We start from the raw sequence: 18628 nt of genomic DNA on the forward strand, positions 1-18628 counted from the left end.
TTGTTGAGAATGCCAAATTGACAATGGATATGGATATGCATGATTTTGGACAGTGAGACTCTCTATCATAACTACTTCTATACACTTAGGCTTCCGTTCCCGGCAGCGAGTATGTTTTCTATAACACTTCGTGGTTATATAATGTTTTCATTTTCATCTCATACTTCCCTTTTTTTGTTCTTCTAAAATTATGTTGGTGTCTTTTTTTTTTTTATGGGACATAGTTGGATATATGAACAATCTAATTTCGGGTACCGTGAGTAAAGTAACTTTTCTTCCATTTAGCAACTCTACACATTCGGAAAATTTTCTGAAGAGCGAATGTGAAAGCAATTTGCAGCTATATTGAGTTGCTTTTTTTAATTGTTATTTTTTTTTTATCAAATACACACATTGAGTGTGTGTTTGTAGGCATACTTAATCACATTCATCTTTTGTTTTTTGACGATTCATAGGATTGGGTCCCGTTTCTGTAATAGGGCGGGTAGCTATGTTTATGCTTGGCTATTATTTCTCCTTATCAATCAGCAGGTTTGTAATTGTAACTACATTATAAAACAAAAAGCCGACAAAGATTAGATAAAGACAGAAACGGACGTCAAAATTGTCAAAAGATTTTAAGAGCTTATTGTATAGTACATGTTTAGGGAATTCAGAACAAGTTATTTTTTGACTGGTCACAACAAGTTACCTTACTTTAAGTTAACATAATTGAACTTTTGCAACAGCTCCCTTGAAATACAACTCGACTTTCTTTATTAATGGTGTAAGTAACCATATACAGTTTTTTATTACTGTGCTAAAATTCTGATTTTGTTTTGGAAGGAGGTTTAGAATTGAGATTATTAGCAACTCAGAACTTTCCATCTTATCTAACTAAATTGGACTATAAAATAAGCTAACAGATAATCGACCCAATGGAGATTATTGGTCAAAGAAAAGATGAACTGAAGCCGCCATCTGATTTTTCCTAGGATAAAATTATAGATAATTGACACAACGAAGATTATTTAGTCAAAGTAAAAATGAACAGAAGCAGCCATCTATCTAGTTTTTTTAAGGATAAAATTATAATTTATTCTCCCACGTGGAAAGCATTTGTAATTTTCCTGAAACAGAAGGAGTCATAAGTCTTTAAACAATATAACTAAAATAAGATTTGGCTGGCGCTGGTGATGTCAATAACTTAAGCGATAAGGTTTATATGCACAGTTGTAACATGCATGAATGTAACCGAAATCAATGGTAGAAGTGGTTCAATTTTATTGTGAAAATAAAATAAAAGTGGTTTAATTTTTGGTCTCTTAATTAAATTTTGGGATTCATTTTTTGATTTAGAAATAAAGTCATCACAACTTGCACTACTATAAAAGTGTCAATTTCCTGTAGGAAATTTTTTGTGGATTAAGCTGCGGAAGTTATATCCGAAGGAGATTACTACGAAATTTTATCAAAAAATCATTCGTACAAAATACTTTCTAATTTTTAAGCGGAAAATTAATCCGCAGAAAATACCTATTTGCCTGCCAATTTGTTTTGTTTCTGTGGGTAACATATACTAATATAATAATAATGGGATAGGAAAATCTGTAGACAATTTTTTTTTTGCGAATTTACCTGTCAATTTATTTTCACAGGAAATATTGAAACAAAATTGTATTTTTTAAATTATTAATTTTAAAATAATTAAAAATAATTCGCTTAACAAAATATTATTTTATATAATCAATTATAAATATCTCATTTTTTAATCGAAACATCCTCTGTCCTATAATAATAGATCGAGCCGGTGAGAAATATTAGTTAGACGTAAAATACAAGTCTAATATTAATATTCCTGATTAAAAAAATGCATAAATGTATGTTAAATTGAAGCTTCCTAGAAACAACATATATACAAAGATGGAAATGAGTGAGACCCAACTCAAACTGGTTTGAAAAAGGTTTGTTCGATCTGCATACATGGCTTGTACCTATTTGTAGAATATAGTGTTATTAAAACACTCATGCGATCTTGAATGGGAGTTTCGTAGAAGAAATTTCTCATTGGGGAACGTTTGAGAAAAGAAAATAATAATAATTAATTTTATGTAATATTTTTTATTTTTCATTGTTATATTTTTTATATTTTAATATCTTTGTGTTTAATTATCTATTATTATATAAAAATATTTTTATTAGTATTTTCTTTTAATGTTATGTAATTTTTATTATTTTTTATTGATATTTAATATTTTCTTCAATTATTCATATTTATTATTTTTATACATAAAAATTTAAAAAATGAATTAATTATTTTATTTGAACAATAATTAAGTTATAATAAAAAACATAAATATGTGAGTTTTTTGAATTTTTTTATGATTTCTTAATATTAAATAGATTTATTAGACGTGAGAATTATAAAAAGTGTTATGGAAAAGAAATTAAAAAACTTAGAATAAAGATAGATGCCCATTCACATTGAGGGATTTAATTTGGATCCTTCTAGCTAGCTGCTGGATGATGCAACAAAGAGAGAGAGAGACGCAGAATTTAGTGGAACCTAGCTGACAAATGGGTCTCACTTGAATCTTGTATGATCTTGCTTTCTCTTAGCTACATCAAGTAACAGCTGGAAAATAAACCAAGGAACATATATATACACTATTCTCATTTCTTTTATTTTCTTCTTCTCTTGGATTTCTTCTTCCTCTTAAAAAAATGCATGAAATAGTTGGGCAACTTGGACTGGCATGGCCACCCCACTGGATTTTGGTCGGGAACCTTTTTCTTTCTTTTCCAACAACCCATAACTGGAACCATGTGCTTAATGTTATAATGTACATCGTAAATCAAATAAATATACATTCTGGGGTTCAAAAGCTGCCTCTGTTGAAAAAAGCATCGATCACCTTCGGTAAATTAAATACTAGTATAGAAGTAGTACAGTACTAGTTATGGTGCATCATGTGACAATAATTGATTTTAAATTATTTCTGCAGAATATGGAGTATAGTTAAGTTTGTTAATATTCGAGTTCAACTCCTCTCAGATCTCAACCAAAACCTCACATGAAACGCATAAACAAATTTGTTCAATACGTTTTTGGCCTGCTTAATTGAATCTGTCCGCCATGTGGAAAAAATTTCTTAATGATAGTAATATTTTAGTAATTAAAAATGTGCATGCTGTGATTTCAAGATGTCCATTTTTTTGGAGATATAAATATAAATATATATATATATATATAATAGCTGTGACAGATAGATTTAAACCTAAACCAACTGCAAATTATATATATATATATATATATATATATATATATATATATATATATATATATATAATACATCATCAATGGCTCTAAACAATGTGGAAGTTTTATGTACATTACTTTTGAATTGATTATTTGATTCGTTTATATCTAATTATTATTCTGTTTTATAGAGTGTTGAAATGATTAGAGAGAGTTATTTGTTGTTTTTTCGTGAGTTCTAAATTCCGTTTCGGTGATATGATTTGTCAGGAATAAACAAATTCAATTTAAGTGATTTTATTTAATTTTTTATATTAGATTTAGATAATTAAAGACAACGGGTCAATTGTAAGTATAAATAAATTATGCATATAGTGGATGATTTTCTGTCGTTAGTATTTTTTACTTGGTTATATACGTATGTTTATGTTATGTGTATATATACAGTATATCATAACGTCCAGTGCTCAGGTTTTCTCATCCCATTAAATACCCCTTAATACTCTATGGAAAAATATGTTGAAAGCTGTTGATGTTTCATTAAAATAACAGGCCAGGGTAGTTGAACATAGTATTGTTTGATGAAGTAACTTAATTATATATTTTAAATTACGATAAATTGTAAACAAACTTCAAATGTTTAATACATGGAAAAAATTAATCACACGTTGAAATTGATGTATATATAATAATTTGAGTTTACAGTAAGAGGTCAAAAGCTTTTAATTGTAGCTCACTCAAACAACCCTAGATGATTGCCAATACAAAGAGTAGAATATCTGACACCAACAAGGAGCACCAAGAAAATAAATAAATAAAAAGACCAGAAAATGATTATTATAAAAAACCAAAAGGAACTGCAACTGCCTAAGATTCCACTAATAAATAAATATTTGAAATGGGTGGTCCAACATCTACGAAGTAGATCACCGTCATATTGCATTACCACTTGGTAAATAAATGGCAACATATAGTAAATAAATATAAAAAAAAAACTGCGCGTGCACATGAACAGGAGCAGTGAACATCGTCGTACTGTGTGACCTTTTCCACCTTCTTTTATTTCTATTGACTTTATTTATTTTGCAGTGCACACCAAAAAGCAAAAAGCAAAAATCAAAAGACCAAAAAACCCCACTACTCAATTTTTTTGATTTATTTAATCGTATTCCATTATTACAATGGGCTATTTTTTCTCTATAAATTCGATCCCTGAATCCCTTCAAAACCTCTTCCCCTTCTCATCTTATCCTCCTCCTAAAAATTGGTCAAAATCTATCCTATCTCTTTGCATATTCTTTCTTATCATCATCTTCTTCTCTCTTGCCTCCAGAATTGAAAAGTTCTTCCTCTGCCCATAGTCTTTGACACCCTTTTCCAATCTCTAGTTTTTTTATTTTCTTCCCTCTATAATTATCTCCTTCACAAACCTTCTATCCCTCATAACATCAATTACCACAAACCCAAGCCTTGTACCTCTCAAAGTTTGATTCTTTTCTCTTGCCCAAAGCGATTTGGATTGCTATAATTTTTGTTCGTACTACATGTTATGCAGTCATGAATGATTGAGAGACAACACAAATGTCTTCCCCAGTGATCAGCGAGATCCTCCTCTCTGGCTTCACCATAAACTCTTCCCTAAGACGCAGGACACACTTGGTGCAATCTTTCTCAGTTGTTTTCCTCCACTGGTTCTACGTTTTCTCATGAACTAAATTAACTGACCTCGTACATAGGAGTATAAACATAGTACTCGTGTTCTTTTTTCAATACTACATCACATTCAAATCATTAAATCTAGCTAGCAAATTAGAGTTATTATTTATTATCATTGCACAAATTAAATAGCATACTAGTACATGGCTTCTCCTGGTGGAAGTGGGACCTATTCATCTGGTTCAAGTTCTCTTCAAAACTCTGGTTCTGAGGGAGACAGAGACATCATGGAACAGAGGAAGAGGAAGAGAATGCTATCCAATAGGGAATCGGCACGTAGATCGAGGATGAGGAAACAGCAGCACCTGGAAGGTCTCAGTGCCCAATTGGATCAGCTAAAAAAGGAGAACACCCAAATGAACACAAACATAGGCATCAGCACGCAGCTGTACCTCAACGTGGAAGCTGAGAACGCGATTCTGAGGGCTCAAATGGAAGAACTGAGCAAGAGATTGAACTCTCTGAACGAAATGATAAGTTTGATTAACTCCACCACCACCACCAACAACTGCTTGATGTTCGATGAGGCACAGGAGACTACGACTCAGTTGTTCAATGATTGTGGCTTCATGGATGCTTGGAATTACGGAATACCACTCAATCAACAAATCATGGCTTACGCTGACAATGACATGTTGATGATGTATTGATTGGTGAAATTAATTTTGAGTTGGAGTTTTTGTGAATCCTGGTGCTAATCCTTTGTAACACAACTACAACACGTGTTTGTTGTCTCTTGTTTTAATTTGTTTTTTTGTTTTTGTTTTTCTTGTAATAAGTAATGTCTATTGTTTTCAGTTTATGTTATGTTTAGGGTTGTCTTTGTGTATTTTAAGAGGGGTTATTTTTTCTTCTCGAAAATGTAAAAAATCGAGCTTTTATTTTCCATGTAGTAGTATATGTGATTTTCGTGAATTTCCACTCATATCAATTAAATCTCCAGCTTATGCATAGTATAATATTCCATATTTGTTATGATATTTAAAAATAAAAAATATTTCTAGACATTATTCATTCCTAGAAAGTAGTTTATATTGTATTTTCCTTTTCAAGACGACGGTTGAAAAAACCATATTTCTCATGGGAACCTGGAAAATAATTTTTCAACTCAATTATAACTTCTACTCTATTTTTTATTTTTATTTTTAAAAATATTTTAGAAATATTAAAATTTAACCAAACATTTTTAAATATATCCAAAAATAACATTCTTACTTATAATATTCTTGAAAATATGATTTTTGAGATTAAAATATAATATCTTGATACAAACACTTTATTATTATTATTATTATTATTATTATTATTTAATAAGATAGAGTCACATTTGATTCGTTGCTGTTTCGAAATAAGCAAAATATAAACAAGAATCACTCTTCATCTGACTAATCACGTTTTCATGTGACAGTATGTTCGTCTTTAAGCTTGAGATAATAAAAACAATTAAAAAAATGTTGTTGACAAGGTATATAAAATTTCCTCAAAGAAAAAAAAAGCATATATATTAGTAAGAAGTTTATAATAAAAAAGCGTGTATATTATTGTCAATTTGTCACAATGAACAGACAAATGACGTATGTCATATAAACAAAACTTTAAAACCAATCACAATCAGTTAATGTGCAACTTCTTTTTATTAATTGTAAAGGGGGAAATAATAAAGTCGGTGGATGCTTAGATCTTTTAATTTAGGAAAAGAGACAATTGTTTCATTTCATATGATATTTTTCTTATTCTTTCATTTCATTTCATATATGATACTATAATGATACATTTGTAACTTGTAAGCACAAAAAATAATGATACATTTGTACCGTTTCCTAAAATCCAAGTGTTAATTTGTGCATGTGAATATAATATTTGCATTATTGCTGATGCATGCTTTCAATGCTGAAGAGAATAATCGGGGAAAGATATATAATAATCAAAGTGAGAGTTAAACAACAGTTAGTAGTTCATCATCCTCTAAAGAAATGAAAATGTGAAAGCAATGAACTGGAATCTATTAGATATTCCTTTATGAGAACAGAAATCTATCATGCATGTATTAGAAAAAGGGCCTAATCACATGGCCACTCGCGAGCTCATCCTGAATCCAGACAATTCGAAATCACCAAACTATAGCCTGATTGTTTGTGTTTGACTTTTTTTTTAAATTACTTTTTGTTCCAAATTCAAATGTTTAAGAGATTGTTAAGAGTTTTTTATATTTGAGATATTATCTTCTTAGATATTTGATCGGATGTCATAATTTTATAAGATATCTCGGTGATTTTAATTCTCAAGCGAGACTTTATGTTTACTGAAACATGTTTCATTAGTTATATATATATATATATATATATATATATATATATATATATATATATATATATATATATATATATATTAAATAATAAAATTGGAAAAAATCCAAAATAACAGCTTTAGAGTTTTTCTTAAACTATATAAAAAAAGTTATAAAAATATCATTAAAAGTTTTCTTTTTCTTTTTCGAAACTTTACGTGATTACTGGTTAGTTTGAGTCATGATTTGTTTTGTGGGGGAGAAGTCATAATTAATTTTAATCGGTCTTAAGAGAAGTTCCATTAAAAAAATGAGAATTCTACAATGAAGTCTAACCATTTGGGCAAATCATCCATTATTATACCATTTTCTAAAATATAGAAGTTTAGCTGTGCATTAGAATATAATATTCGTATTATTGGTGAATGCATGCCTTCATTGTTGGACAGGACAAGTGGAAAAAAAATAATCAAATATTCCAAGTGATAGTTGAATAGTTAGCTCATCGTCCTTTATAGAAATGAAAATGAAGACGGTGCTAGCAGTTTGGACAAATTATAAAGCAGATGAACTGACATCTGTATAATTTTTAATTTTCTAGAACTGAAATTAATATGTAATGTGTCGTAACTCGTAATAAGACCTAATCATGTCTTCACGATCCCAGCATGGACCCAGAAAATCCGAATCCCCTGATTGTGCATTTGTATCATTCTCACATTCGTTTGTGTTTTTTAAAATAAAAAAAATAGTTTTTTAAATAATTAATTTATAAAGAAAAGGCTAAAAAACAGTTGATATTTTTTCCAGAATTAAAAAAACAGTTTATGAAAAAATAATCTCATTAAAACAATTTTTTAAAAAACTTATATGATCAGTTTGAGTTATGATTTTGTTTCGTAGCAAAAGAAAAGTCATCTTTTCTAATCATAAAGAAATTTTAAGAAATTTTTTTATTTTTAAAATCAGCAAATTCCATACTTATAAAAAAACATTGGTAATAGAAGTACCAAGTAATACACCTCAATAAGGTGAGGTAGTCCTGCATAAGCCAACCGGTTAGTAGCTATTAATATCCATCACAGATATAAATACAGTTTAACCGCAAAGCTAGAGAGCAGAACCCCAACCCCACAAAAAGCACCCATCACAAACCCACTATTCCCAGAAATATATGCACGCAAGACACCCCACCCAGTTCTAAGTCCTTCCCTTCCACTTTAGCCACCTACCACGATACAAACTCAGTTCAACCGTTGTATAAACAAGCTGCAACATTACTACTCCATTGAACATATGAATACTTAAATCCTGAATCCAAAGAGTGAAGACTGTTGAATTTTATATGATTCAATCAATTCTTTTTTTATAAAAATAATCACTTATTTTTATCAACATTTAAGGGATTTAAAAAAATAAATGATTGTTTTTTTTTCCAAGATTAATGTTAATCAAACATGGGCTAATTACTATATAAAAGGACCGAGGTAGTTATAAGCTTTAAAATTGTTTAGAAAAATCATTCAAATTTTAACACTACTTTTTTGTTTGTTTAAATAACTGTGTACTACAAATTAGTCACTGGTCTTTGAAAAAGAAAATCACTTTATCCGCACTTAAAATTATCCCAAGATGATAAGCAAATTGCCAATGTTGTAGTTCCTTTTGGAGGAGGGGAAGAGGTATCTTTCCTTTTGGAAGAGGAGAACGGGTATCCGCATCAGATAGATAAAAGTAAATTGACGTCACCAAATATTAACGTGTGTTTGGATTTATGTTCTCACACCTCAAACTTTCGTTCATCTCAAATCATTCAAGGGGGATTTTTTCTGGTTGGGTACATTAGAACGCGTGTAAACGATTACTTAAACACACCCTAAGGTTAGCATGAATGCATTGAAACATCTAAAATTTAATCCTCTACTATTTCCAAATTACACATTGCAATTAAAGTTAGAAGTTTCTTGTTAGATATAAATGCCATTTAACATGGTGATATATTTTTATTCTCAATTTTATTTCCTTCATATCTCCATCTAAATAGTAAAAAGCTTCTTCTTCTTCTTCTTTTTTTTTTTTTTGATTTCTCTATTCACTGTTTTCTTTCCTTATTTTAAGAATTATTAGTTTACCAATAAGAATAAGAGTGATTTCAAAAAAAGGTATTCGAGGTCAAACTACAGCAATGATAATTTTTTTTATCCCACTAAATAAAGTTGACTACATAATTGTATTGGTTAAAGACCAAATTCTAAGAAATGTTATTCGAGGACTCTCGTAACAATTTCCTCCAATGCTTTTCTTCATCTTCATCTTCCTCTCCCTCTTTTCGTAGGGCTAAAAGCAGACCAGGTAAAATTAATACAGCTAAAAAGTTGGGACCACAGACCATAATGTAAACGCTGATTAGTAATTAGTACAGCTATGACAGTGAAAGTGACATCATAATTGCAATGGTTGATGTTGTGTTGTATTCTGCATCACTAGAGTTTGATACTTTGCCCCAAAGCACAACCTTATTTATTGAACTACAATTGTTCAGGATGCAGGTGTCACCATTTTGGGAACAGTTCCAAGCTTAGTAAAAACTTGGAAGAGTACGCAATGTATGGAGGGCTTGGATTGGACAAAGATAAAGTAATATCTCTCGTTAGTGTAAATAGTCAAGTTGCTACTAAGAAAAGTGAACTGAGCTATGGTTATATGCTGAACATTTTGTTCCTCTGGAGAAACATCAAATGTTGATGATGATATGTGGCTTTCTTCAAAAGCTTACTACAGTCCAATTGTTGAATTGTGTGGAGGCACTGAGCTCGCATCTAGCTACATTGCAGGAAGTCCCTTGCAGCCTCAAGCTTTTGGAGCATTTAGCACAGCATCAATGACAACTGGTTTTGTCATTTTTGACGAAAATGGAGTTCCTTATGTAAGATAATTTTCTGGATATTTTAAGTTCTTAGGTCATGATTTTTATTTACTTATGCTGCCACTTGTGACAACATTACATCATGCCCATATCTGGGTGCAATTTTGTTGTTTGCAGTGTGGATCTGCCTATTACATCTTCTCCAATTCTTTTAAATTTTCATACTCTTCCCAATTGAGTTGTTTGCATTTTCTCTAGCAGATGTCTAAACAATTAATTATCCAATAAATTTCACCATCTTATTTTCATAATTGCAAACCTATCTACGGGTTTAGATAAATTATAATTTAGGTTTTCTAATTAATTTGATCTCTTTGACTAATATGACAGCCAGATGATGTTGCTTGTGTTGGGGAAGTGGGCTTATTTCCTCTCTCTCTGGGAGCATCTGACAGATTGCTTAATGCTGACCATGAGAAGGTTACTTTAAGGGAATGCCCATTTATAAAGGGAAGGTAGGACCTCAATTAATATGCTTAGAATGATTTCCACTCTTAGATACAGCTATCTTCGAACATGAATTCTTTCATGTGTACTATCTCTCCTCTGATCTGGAAGTATTTTGTGGTTACTTTTTTTTTTATGGTCCTGTTTCACAATCACTTGTCTTCATGCACACTTAACAAATTACACGTTGAAAATCAAAACTATTTAGACTGTTAGAGTGAAAAGTTAGAAATATCTTTCAATCTGGACTTTTGGATGGTTTATAGTTGGTTATCAAATGTCATCAATACCCATGCAAGCTTTCGATGTCTAAAAATACTGTAGATCAGTAAGACCTCCATTAAACATTTTCAAATGATCCCTTCTTTGTGAACTACAAAATAATATAATAAATTAAATTTGTAATTTTAACTACTCTCATTCTATTATTATGGTTATAATTTGACATGTCTAATTGTCTATCATTGTAAATTTATTTACAGGTTCTTAGGAGACATGGAGATATAGTCAAGAGAACAGTTGACGGATATATCGTTGTGTAAGGGAGGGGTGATGACACCATGAATCTTGGAGGAATAAAGGTATCACTCTTACATGGAAACAGCTTAATTACAAACTAATCAGGAATTTCGAAGATTCTGATAGTAGTCAGAAAAAATTCCATTCCTTGATTCACAACATCTGATCAACTTTCCATTTATAAAGGGTGCAACAGAAATTACAAGAAAAAAAGAACATAAAATGATAAACTATAAACAACTCTGCTACACTTGATTATGAGCTACACTCCTTCCAGCTTAACAATTCATTCCAGCTCGGCAACAATAATTAGAAACACTGAAAACAACTGTAATAACTTTCTGTTCAGAATAAACATAGTAATTAGCCATCCTGGGACCATCACTTCACCTTCTATATTTAAAGAGTTCTACACACACTGACTGGGGGATGAAGCTTTTGAAGAATAGGTCTGCTTGTTACACATAGGGTGTGAGAATACTATATCGTTCATGTCCATGGTCTGCATAAACTTGGTAAAATGGAAGATACTCTAAATGATAGTGGATTCTTCGTAAATTCTTAAAATTATTAAGAATGATTTATTTTCCATTCTTTACACATATGGTGTAAGAATTCTATCATTCCTTTCATGTCCATGATCTGCTCGACTTAGTAAGAATGTAATACTCTCTAACTGATCATGGATATATCAGAAAATTCTTAAAACTTACATGATTCTTGCTCTTACTTTGCCATTGTTGGACTCGCTGTTCTTTTAACTTTGAAATTTCTGTTTTTCTGATATGTAGACAAGTTCTGTAGAAATTGAGAGTGTCTGTGATGGAGCGGATGAATGCATTTTGGTGACAGCTGCAGTTGGTGTTGCAACTGCAAATGGAGGCCCAGAACAACTGGTTATATTTGTAGTTTTAAAGGAAGGATACAATTCCAGTGCAGAAACTCTAAAGATGAAATTCACTAAAGCTATTCAAAGCAACCTTAACCCTTTGCTTAAGGTCTGACTCTTGGTTTGTTTTAAACAATTGTGAATTAATTGCGGTTTATTTATTACTTTGTGAAAACTGGCCTGACTTGGGATGATACAGTTCACTGACTTTGCATTCACAATTTGTTTTTCATTACATAACAGGTAAGCCTTGCTAAAATTGTGCCAGAGTTTCCTGGGACATCTTCCAACAAAATACCGAGGAGAGTAATGAGGGATCAAATGAAGCGTGAGCTATCAGTCCAGAGCAGACTTTAGTGACACCATTGATTCTCAAAAGACTAGAGCAGACTTTAGTGACACCATTAATTCTCAAAAAAAGACTAGAGCAGACTTTAGTGACACCATTGATTCTCAAAAGACTAGAGCAGACACCAACATTCAGTCCTCTTGATCTCGAAAAATAAGTGAAGGATTATTTGGGTGAGGGATGAACATGATAGACAAAACCTTGGAATTGGAAGCATTCAGATTTTCACTGCAATGCAGCATAGATTATTTATTAGCTGAAGTCCTTGGTGTGTAATCAAAGGTCAAAGTTAAGAAAATAAGTGCTACCGGTGGTGGGTGAAAATATAGTAGATATATGAATATAAATATTTTTCAAGTACATGTAGCAAAAAATAAGTAAATCTGGTTGTAGAATTACAACCATTCAATGCTCTATACGCAATGCACCTTTATATAATAAAATAAATTTAAAATGAAGACATTTTCTTCATAGATACATGATTTTATCATTATTCAATATTTTTAATTAGGCTAAACTATTAATTACTTATACATTTTTTACATGATTTTTTAAAAAAATGCATGCTTTTAAAATATGATATAGATTTGATTGAGGAATTGAAGAAAGAGGTTAACTCTAAACTTGAGCTCTAAATATGGACATTGGAAGCAAAAGTGTTCCCCTTGACTTGGAGTAAAATAGAGTACGTGCATTGACTTTTTTTAGCAAGAAACAAAAGGAAAGTGACTTAGAAGTAAAAACATATCACATGTTTCAAATTTAAATCATCTCAAATCAATATTACAAAATTATGCAAAAATTAATGATGTCATGCTAAAGACTAGCTAGGTAATAAAATAGGAAAAGACATCAAAGGTTATTCCTGACTACAAAATATCTATCAAGTTAAAAAGAAAGTTTTATTGTATTATTATAGTGTAGTAGCGGGTGCAAAAAAATATTATACAACAGAAATTTGTTTTCAGTTGTGGCAGGGATTTTTGTCAAGAATAAAAATATCTATCAAGTTAAAAAGGAATTTTTGTCAAAAATAAAAATACCAACTCTCGGGGGGTTTAAGTAGCACAGATGGGGTGCCAATAGCGAAAAAAGCAGCACTAACATGAAGACGCGACTCGCCACAGATGAAGCTGAGTAGCATAGTTAGCAGAAGTGACATTGTGGAGAAGAAAGGCAACTACATACACACACACACCCGTACTTCTCTCGTTTCAGTGCGTATCGCTCACTATTTCGGAACTTCAGTTGAATCATTTTCCACGTTCGGAACCCCAAAACAAATCAAAGTAAGGCTTCATTTGTTAAAGTTTGGGATATTCTCTGTGTTTTGACCCTTGAGCACTAGCTGTTTGATAAAATAATCCAACCATTAGTTTCCATTTATTTGAAATTAATGTTTTCCAACCCTTGAGCACTATCTCGACGATGATTCTGACACTCTTTGACACAGCTGAACAGAGAAACAGACTCCTCGTTCTAGATAAATAGATGAATTTCCGTTGAGAACGTTGTGAAGTTACGAAAATGCTGTTTCTCCAAACCACTGTCTTAACTAGACGCTTCTCACCTTTTTGTGATGCTACTTTGCATCCATTGTCATTACTTAATGTTCAAAATCCTATGTTGGAATGTGCTCACAGTTTTTCTCATTATTCCCCTGTACCTAGCAACCGCACTGTAAAGTCTATATCATGCTCTGTTTCTAGAAAGTCCCATTCAAAACCTGAGCCTGAACCACCCGAACCTGAAGCTAATTCGAACCAAAGAGCAGGGCCTAAGGCGAGAAGCAGAAGTCACCAACCTAAAGATGTGGAATCCAGTAACGACGATAAAAGTTCAGCAGAGACATTCCCCACAACGATTCCCAGGAAGCCGAGGCGTGGTCGTAGAAGTGAAGCAGTGGCAGTGGAAGATTTTGTACGCGATTCGCTCGAGCGCACGTTTGCTGCAATTCGGGAACAAAACAAGGATGCTTTGGAGAGTCATGAAAATATAATGAAGGAGAGGGATGGTGACAGTTCTAAATCTGAAAGCAGCGATAAGGACGATGACAATGATGATGAAGAGGAAGATGGCGGAGAAGGCGTAAGAAATAAGATGGTGATTGAGGAAGAGAGTAAAAACTGGCCATTGGATGCAGATGTTGGGTGGGGAATAAGAGCTTCTGAGTATTTTGAGAAGCATCCAATCAAGAATGTGGTGGGAGAAGATGGGTATGAAATTGACTGGGAAGGGGAGATTGATGACAACTGGGTGCAAGAGATCAACTGTTTGGAATGGGAGAGTTTTGCTTTCCATCCCAGCCCTTTAATTGTCCTTGTCTTTGAACGCTATAACAGGTAATTTCTACTGTTCTGGATTTCCCTTTGGGTGGGTCTGCATGGATTTGCTGGAGTAAAGAAGAATAGAATTAATCGCTGGTAATACTTAAGGCAAGAGTGGGATGGAACAAATGGTATTACTGAATGAGATGGTAAAAACTTCTCAACAAGCACTCATAAACAAATGGACAAGGGAGAAAATGAATCAAACTTCTTGCATAAGTTATGTTCTTCATCTTTTTCAGAAGCTTCCTTTTTCTAACTTCTCTAAAAGTACTGATAAACCTAATAGAGCTTGGCACCTATACTTCCCTTATAAAAAAGACAGCATTTGGGAACATGGGGTGCGACAAGTTGCTGGTTGGTTAACTTTGGATACTTTTTCTCCACATGCATTTGAATTGGGGTCAAGAAAACTTTTGCTATACCTACTTTTAAGATGTCGATTCTTCAGAGAAGATAATTGTTGTTTATTCAGAGGCACGTGATAATGCACATGAGTGTGGAAATGCTTAAAAAATTATAATTTTTTTAAAGACATGTTAGTTTGTTAGAAAGTTAATTGGTTAGTATAGGGAATCAAATCCATGACCTTTCTTCTCTTCCCTTCTCCGTTGACTATTCAACTCACCTTATATCTCCCAAAAACTTGTTAGCCATTGTGAATAAAAAAATATTTAGAAAGTAAATTCCGTAACAATTATTTTAATTAAATGTTTCTTTTTGTTTGTGAAAATTGAATGAATATATGAAATGGCACATCCCCATATATAATGAATGATATGTTGGTAGCGATTTCAAATAATGTTAGTTATTTATAGGTAAATGTAACCTTTAGTTTGGCGTTTGATTTTGTTATTCCACAGGGCATCTGATAACTGGAAAAATTTGAAAGAGCTGGAGAAAGCAGTAAAGGTATTTTGGAGTGCAAAAGATCGGTTGCCTCCCCGGGTATGGTCATTTTTCTATTTCATGTGCTAAGACTGCACTTTCATCCATTTATACATACCTAAAATGAAAAGAATGATGTTGCTTTCCATCAATACAAATCTTCCCTCTGATTACTAACTTGTTAGATTTATTGAATTATATTTTCTGTTATTTAGTTATCACTATACAAATGTTACAAGTGATAACCTCACTATTTTAGAATACCATGTAACATGCTGAATTTCCTATTTGTAGGCGGTTAAGATAGATATCTATATCGAGAGAGATTTGGCATACGCCCTGAAAGTTAGAGAATGTCCTCAAATTTTATTTTTACGGGGTAACAGGGTCGTGTACAGGGAAAAAGGTGAGATCATTGATCTTTCTCTTCACTCTTTTTTATGTATATAAGAGTTTTTGTTTGGTTGGTACCAAGAAATGCACATTCTCTTTCTCTAGATTCTTCTTTTATAATAATGCACTGTTACTTATACCTTTGCAGAACTCAGAACTGCGGATGAGCTGGTTCAGATGATTGCATTTTTCTATTATAATGCAAAAAAGCCTGCGTGGATAGATGATAAGGCCCTGTATTTTCGTTTTTAATCTTCCCCAATATCATATAGCCCTTGACAACCTGAAGATTGTGTGTCTTTGTAATGAAACAAACAAAATTGGCAGCAATTTTTTTTTTTTTTGTATAAAAAATATCTAAGCAAAACAATCCTGGACTACCAAATTTAGAAATTTTAAGTAGAACAATAGACATTCATATTCATTGTTTTCTCTTCTACGCATTAGCTACTGAGTTTAAAGTCCCTTGGATTGTTGGTTTCTCTCCCTTGGATTAATTAAAAGTCGTATGATTACCATGAAAAGTTATATCACTAGGGAGGGCAGTTTTACGTGCACAACAAATATACTGCCTTTCATCTCGTACTATACATACGAATTGCGAGCATATTAAATATGCAATTTATATAGGATTTTTTAAAGAAAATAAAGAAAAGAATTTGAGTTAGTGGCCTATGTACTAACAATATAAAATTATTTTATCTTCCAATCACAAAAATTTCTATGATGATAAGTTTATTGATTTGTATAATAATTATCTTGTGTTAAACGTAGCATATGGTATGATCAATAATATAAAGATTTCTACCCAATTATAAAAATTAAACTCAGGGTTTTTTTTTAATTAAAGAACTATATGTTGTGAATGGCTATTCAGCTGAAATGCTCGACTCTAGCCCCACTCATTGGTCATAAATCATAATCATTCGTATTCCTTGGTGGGTGGTCCTCTTGGCTTTCAAGCGATGCATATAACAGAATATGGTGATGTCTATCGAACTAAAAATAAAATACAAGGAGTGGCTTATTTGTTCTGGATTCTATTGTAAGCAGCCTTTAAAGGAAAAATAAAATTTATTCTGTTTCTTTTACGCCAATTTTCGTTAAAGAATCTTAAACAAATAAGTTTGAAAATTGGAAAACAATGTGATCTCTTTAATATTTTTTTTACATCTTCTTAATCATTCACAACCAATTATTAAAATAATCAATTCTTTCGCTTTCAATCAAATAATAATTAATAATATCATCAGCATTCTTCGTTAAAAAAAAATATAAATTCAAACATTAAAAAAGTATTGTTATGCTGCCACCTTCGCCAACATAGAAAGATGGGTGTGGTTTACAAGTTGCAATACCAGTCTAGATCCAAATTTGGTGTTGCGTGCCACGAAGATCGAATCTAAAATGTTTAGCTTGAGACTCAATTGGCTCTAGAATAAGTTAGCTTTCCCTTTATATCGAAAAAAAAGAGATTAAGATGGCTTTCATTCTATTTGAACATTGTATAAAACAAAAAATTGTAACAATTAAACACAAAGGAGTACAAAAACGTGTAAGGGGACAAAAGTTTGATGTGATAATGGCCATTCAACGACAAATCCTAAGGGAGAGTTTGGTATTTTTTAGCTTCCACAAGTTTTATATCCACCCCACAGCAGCAACCAACCAATTCCACAAGTTGGCAACTCTCATGGAATCACACGTCCTCGTGTGGAGCACCGATATTAGATAATAGATACAACAAATCTCAAGTGTCAATTCTCTAAAATGTCCTTCATGCACTCCTTATTTTACTCTTGTAATCCGTATCCTATTGCCCTTCACATGATTGTTATGCCATAGCAAATGCAAATTCAGAAGGCCTTGCTAATATTTATTTGGTAATTGCTAATAACTTTGTTCATAATGGAAAATATTTCTTATTTATTTGTAAGAATAAAAAATCGATACTAAAAAATACATAATAACTTATATATCTAACTCAAGCATGTGAATTAGACTTTCTTGCTATAACGGATATGATTCGAGTAGAGTATCATAATTCTTTTGTTATATTATCCACCATAAACTTTATTGGATACTCATCCTCATCCAGTCTATATACGAACCAAATAAAAAAAAAACGCAAAGCTCATTCGTTGCAAGATCCGAAAGCAACCAACCCCACTTGACACTTGATGGAACATTCTTCTTTTTCCTTTTTATTATACAATATACACGTCTATACAGAAAGAACCGCACATCATATGCACCACTACACTTGTATACAAATATACAATTGTAATTTTCATATTACGTAACCAAAACTGCGCTTTGAGCCACCATGAGGAATCATATTTCATATATTGTTAGTATGAAATTTTTTATATTGTGAATTAATAGAAAATAATCTAAAGTATAATTGTTGATAATGTTATAAAAGTTAATAACCTTCACCATACATAACAATTTAAAAATATATAAATATATGTACCATCCTTTCAGATAGGCCTTCGATATTGAATATTCTAGCGCCTTAAAATGTTTGAATATAGGCTTTTAAGAAGCTATGCCTAAATTTGCCCATAATTAAAGTAATGGTTTGACTTATTAGACCCGACGCACCTAAAATTCGTTTCTATCGCTAAGGATATGATAACTAATCTT

The 18628-nt window shown here is 31.8% G+C and overlaps 2 protein-coding genes and 1 pseudogene across 4 annotated transcripts; all 3 read left to right on the forward strand.

Moving 5' to 3' along the window:
* The first annotated feature begins 4496 nt into the window (after positions 1-4496).
* Positions 4497-5904, forward strand: BZIP110 (bZIP transcription factor bZIP110). Its single transcript, NM_001250218.3, has one exon. It carries the CDS (start codon positions 5098-5100, stop codon positions 5602-5604), a length of 507 nt encoding a protein of 168 aa, NP_001237147.1. The 5' UTR covers positions 4497-5097; the 3' UTR covers positions 5605-5904.
* A 4053-nt stretch (positions 5905-9957) lies between these two features.
* On the forward strand, positions 9958-12842 carry LOC113002379 (probable acyl-activating enzyme 18, peroxisomal; annotated as a pseudogene).
* A 287-nt stretch (positions 12843-13129) lies between these two features.
* LOC100784488 (thioredoxin-like fold domain-containing protein MRL7 homolog, chloroplastic) lies at positions 13130-16403 on the forward strand. Of its 3 annotated transcripts, none has more exons than XM_014778890.3 (5): positions 13346-13660; positions 13825-14713; positions 15562-15646; positions 15881-15992; positions 16128-16403. In XM_014778890.3, the coding sequence occupies exons 2-5, from the start codon at positions 13899-13901 to the stop codon at positions 16229-16231; spliced, it is 1116 nt and encodes a 371-aa protein (XP_014634376.1). In that variant the 5' UTR covers positions 13346-13660; positions 13825-13898; the 3' UTR covers positions 16232-16403. The 3 variants fall into 3 exon arrangements, with proteins under 3 accessions (XP_014634375.1, XP_014634376.1, XP_003532752.1); XM_003532704.5 differs by having other exon boundaries at positions 13833-14713; XM_014778889.3 differs by having other exon boundaries at positions 13130-14713.
* The last annotated feature ends 2225 nt before the right edge of the window (positions 16404-18628 follow it).

This window comes from Glycine max, chromosome 8, assembly GCF_000004515.6.
Source record: "Glycine max cultivar Williams 82 chromosome 8, Glycine_max_v4.0, whole genome shotgun sequence".
Lineage (NCBI taxonomy): Eukaryota > Viridiplantae > Streptophyta > Magnoliopsida > Fabales > Fabaceae > Glycine > Glycine max.

Excerpts from the sequence above, each read along its gene's own strand:
- BZIP110 (NM_001250218.3), top strand. The coding sequence starts at position 5,098 with ATGGCTTCTCCTGGTGGAAGTGGGACCTATTCATCTGGTTCAAGTTCT.
- LOC100784488 (XM_014778889.3), top strand. The coding sequence starts at position 13,899 with ATGCTGTTTCTCCAAACCACTGTCTTAACTAGACGCTTCTCACCTTTT. Across the intron at positions 14,714-15,561 it reads GTCTTTGAACGCTATAACAG|GGCATCTGATAACTGGAAAA; the intron begins GTAATTTCTACT and ends GTTATTCCACAG. Across the intron at positions 15,993-16,127 it reads GGTCGTGTACAGGGAAAAAG|AACTCAGAACTGCGGATGAG; the intron begins GTGAGATCATTG and ends ATACCTTTGCAG.